The sequence below is a fragment of the Callorhinus ursinus genome, unplaced genomic scaffold (assembly GCF_003265705.2).
Source record: "Callorhinus ursinus isolate GAN/ISIS: 27379988/994484 unplaced genomic scaffold, GSC_fseal_2.0 scaffold4024, whole genome shotgun sequence".
Classification (NCBI taxonomy): Eukaryota; Metazoa; Chordata; class Mammalia; order Carnivora; family Otariidae; genus Callorhinus; species Callorhinus ursinus.
This window is the reverse complement of record NW_027401078.1, coordinates 1-4628: the sequence shown is the minus strand read 5'-3', so window position 1 is coordinate 4628 and position 4628 is coordinate 1. Positions and strand designations below refer to the sequence as shown.

The 4628-nt window shown below is 39.9% G+C and overlaps 1 protein-coding gene across 1 annotated transcript; it reads right to left on the bottom strand.

The window, feature by feature from the left end:
• Positions 1-5: 5 nt before the first annotated feature.
• Positions 6-3686, bottom strand: LOC112818007 (protocadherin gamma-B3-like; the record flags this gene model as incomplete). The annotated part of the gene is made up of 1 exon (XM_025865280.2): positions 6-3686. A coding segment is annotated over exon 1 (1437 nt), but the record flags the coding sequence as incomplete, so codon positions are not given.
• Positions 3687-4628: the final 942 nt, after the last annotated feature.

The following is a 4628-nucleotide window of genomic DNA, read 5'->3' as shown; positions in this document are numbered from 1 at the left end:
AGATCCGGGTCCGAGGCGCTGACCTGGGCAATAGAGGCGCCTGGAGGGTTGTTCTCAGCCACGTGGATCAAATAGAAAGCCTGTTCGAAAACTGGCGCGTTGTCGTTGACATCGATGATGTTCAAGGTGACAGTTCTGTTGGAGGAGAGAGGCGGCTTTCCCCTATCTGTGACTGTGATGGTGATGTTGTATTCTGGAGTCTGTTCTCGATCTAGGGCTCCATCTGTGATCAACTTGTATGTATTTTTTGTATCTTGAACTATTTTAAACGGGAACTTTCCTTTTAGCTGGCAGAAAACTTCCCCATTAAATCCAGAATCTAAGTCATGTGTTTTGATCAGGGCAACAACAGTCCCCAGCTCAGCATCTTCTTGAATATGTTTAGATTCAGAATCCAGGGTTACCTCAGGGGCATTGTCATTTTCATCCAATATATCTATTTGTATTTTACAGTGCGCAGTGTGTCGTCCACCATCCTTTGCTTCCACCCCAATTGTGTAGCTCTCTCTCTCTTCAAAGTCCAGTTCTCCACCAGTGGTGAGTTCCCCTGTTTTACTGTCCAGCTTGAACAGCTGTCTCACTACATTGCCAATGTTGATGAAAGCATATGTGATCTCAGCATTGACCCCCTCGTCCAAGTCAGTGGCCATCACACTTAGTACAGAGGAGCCCACGGGCAGGTTCTCTCGAACACTGGCCCTGTACACATCCTGGGTGAACACTGGTGGGTTATCATTTGCATCTGCCACAACCACCCTTATCTGGGTAGTGCAGCTTCTAGATGGGTCCCCCCCATCCACAGCGGTGAGGACCAGGTGGTGGTAAGACTGCTCTTCCCTGTCCAGGGGAGTCTTCACTACCAGTTCTGGGTACCTACTGCCATCTGGGTTCTCCTTCTGAATCAAAGAGAAGTGCGGGTTTGGGTTGAGGTAGTACTGCTGCAGGGAATTGACACCTACATCTGAATCTTGTGCGGATTCCAGGGAAAAAGTGGCTCCAGTTAGGGCCAGTTCACTGATTTCCAGTTCAGTGATATTTCGGCTAAAGGTCGGTGGGTTGTCATTGACATCCTGAATTACCACACTTATATGAAAGAAGTTCAAAGGCTTTTCAGCGACCATTTCCAATTCTAGGACACACGTTGACTTCTTGCCACAAACCTGCTCTCGGTCTATACGGTCGCTCACAAGTAAGTCCCCGTTCTCAGTACTCACTGTAAAGAATTTCTTCTGTGCACTAATCCGCAGGTTTCGGGTAGGCAAATCTCGCACGCCAAGCCCCAGATCCTTGGCGAGGTTCCCCACCAGTGAGCCCATGGCCAGCTCCTCAGGAATAGTGTAGCTGATCTGCTCCGAGAGCACCGGGCTGAACAAAGACAGCAAAAAGAGAAAGGGCATTCGTCTCCGCCCAGCCGGGCCCTTCTGTCCCAAGCGGTCTCCCATTCCGCTTTCTGCGACTTTGTCTTTCTGATTCCGAAGAGCTACGATCGCTAAATAATCCCAAGAATTCTCTGAGCAGGAGCAACTCCTTGATTTGTCTTGGCAGGCGGATTCTCTGACAGATATCTCGGCGGCAGAAAGAACCGGAGAGAGAGTGCCCAGTTACCGCGGTTCCGCGGTGGGGGGCGATTCCTTTGCGTCGGCAGAAGCTGATACTACGCTCAGTACTAGCCAACAGCGGCACCCCGCGTCTCGGCTGCAAAACTGCAGTAGTGGTTACTAAATGAGCTCCAAATAAGGAGTGGGTTAAAAGAAAATTCTACTGTGTCCTGACAACAGATACTTATTCTTCCGATTTTACAAGGATTTTAACATTTTAAATATTCACTGTATCGTCGATCTGGCGGTCATTTTATTTGAACTTGAACTTTATACATCTATATCAAGTGATTTTTACTCTTCAAAGAGCAGAGGTAACTTGCTTGAAGATGTTGGCATCGTAGTGGTTTTCGTTTCCATTTTCATAAAATGGTCATAATATTTTCTTCCCTGTGTTCCTTAGTAAAACTGAAGACCAAATGAAATGATATGTAGAAAATGACACAAATGAAAGTGGTGGTGGTGATGGCAGAAAGTGTAATATGAAAATTCTTGAAATATCAGCTTGGTATATATGGTTATTCCACTGTTTATTTTCTTCTAACTTATAAACATTACAAATCTCGTAGCTTTTAGTTTTATCCCGTGTTTCACTTCCTTCTATATTATCATTATCACTTTACCCCCAAAATAGATAAGTAAGCAAAGAGATTGGTTGTCCTTATAAAAAAAGTACAGTAAGAAGCAAGAAACTCTCTTTTCCTTAGTTTCCAAGTGTCTACTTTTAAATGACCATGATTTAAAATCTATTCCACTGATCTTATTTTTTCCACACTACATTGCCACTGTCTTTAACTGTACTGTTTCTTCTCAAGCCACTTAGCAATGGTGAGTTATTTGAATTTTGGGGATGAAGTATGAGTCCTTATAATTATATATTCTAAAGAAAGTAATCTATGTTGTCCCCAGGTTACTAACAGATCATCACCCCTTTGACATTCTTCCCATGTCAATTTTCATGTTTCTGATAGGTGTCTTACAGGCTTTTAAAAAAGATTTTATTTATTTGTGAGAGAGAGACAGAGTGCACAAACAGGAGGGCAGTAGGCAGAGGGAGAAGCATGCAGGACCTGGGATCATGACCAGAGCTGAAGGCAGATGCTTAACCAACTGAGCCACCCAGGTGTCCCAGTGACTTAAAGTTTTAATTCCATTTCCAAACTAGAAATCTTCATAAAGAAACTTTTTTTAACCTATACAATACATTGTGATTCTAAAACTTAGCAGGTGTGTAGCAATGTTGAACCCATAGTGTAATAGTATTAGACATCTTAAACTACTCATTGTATTTAGGATTCTAGAAAGAAACTCACTGACATCTTTACTTCATACAAACATAAAAAACATAGACTTAAGACTTCTCTCCAACACATGACTGAACAAGTGCTTTTCCAACATGGTGTGAACACTTAAATTAGTACAGGAGAGTTATCTTTTCAGAGCACATATGAAACTAAAGATTCAAATACTTAAATGATTATACAGTATATATAGTATATACACTCAGAGTGTCATATCAAGCATTTTATTACATAAAGTCTATTGAAGTTTATAGAGGTTTAAGAGGTATTTTCCATTGCATGAAAAAATTAACTTGGGAAATATATCCAAAATGTATAACCTTTTCTTTAAAATGTAATGAAAAAATGATATTTGTTATAAAATATAATGGAAAAGTGAGTTTTCAAGTAGGAGGGAATGTTATCAGTCTCCATCATACAGATTCTCATTACTCTTTGCATGCATTCACTATTCAGTGAATCTGCACAATTTAAACTGTAATCAGAATTATCTGTATATAAATATACTTGGATCCCCTTCAATATACAAATATTGGATCCCCTTGAAGTAATTATTTAAAAAACAAAAACCAAGTGCTCATAGGTTCCCACATGTAACAATAAACCATTTTTTTGGTCAGGTAATGTAGCCTACCATCCCATCATAGTATTTTATTGCTATTTCTCCCAGTTAGTCATACTTTGCAGCTGATGAAGTTGTTGAAAGTACAATATTTGAAAGATTGAAAATCTTAAGGAGAAGCATCTGAAATCATCTTTAGTAAATCAGATGCGAAAAACAAAGAGGGCAGTTAAGATTTATTTATTTATTTTTAGAGAGAACGAGCTTGTGGGGGTGGGGATGTGAGGGGCAGAGGGACAGGGACAGAAATCTCAAGCAGACTCCCCACTGAGCCAGGAGACCCATGCGGGACTCCATCCCACGACCCCAAGGACCATGACCTGAGCCCAAATCAAGAGTCCCACACTTAACTGACTGAGCCACCTGGGTGCCCCAAATAAAGAACACTGATTTCTTATCTCCACATATATGCATGTCTAGTAATTACATAGGTTAGCCCAAAGTTCCCAGACTTGAGAATGTCACAGACTATAAATTTAATCTGTTTTTCTGATTTTTATCATGTAGAAGTTTTCTATATTCTTCCACTGATTCATTAAAATACTGTAAATTATTTCCTTATGCAAACAGCAGGTATACTAAAATATCAGTGCTGCATACCATCCTTTCCAAAACATATTCACCATTGGTGTTTACACAAATATCCAAAATAGAACATTATATCTCAAACAACTTGGACTAATCAAACAACTCTTCCATTAACATAGTAACAGTTCTAGTATAAGATAGTCTTTGGGTAAAGTGATTATGTTTAACTACTTTCTTTTAAGCCTATGGATATCAGCTAGATTGTCTAAAAATTTCACGTATTGAAAAAAGAAGACATTAAACACAAAATATAACTTGAGAACAAATGGAGACAGCATCATCCAATTAAATCAAGTTAATCTCTAAATGAAACATACAAAGATTCAGTATTTACATGATTAACCAATTTTGAATGTGGCAGAGAAATGATTAAGGAAACAAATGAAAAAAGCTACAAGCAACCATACTGAAAAAGAAATCTCACCTGAACAACTCCTAGTTCTTCATTTATATTTATCTTCTCATATATCAGAAGAGGCTCGCTTTTCCCACAGCTCTCCTGGCTGATGAGCGTGTCCG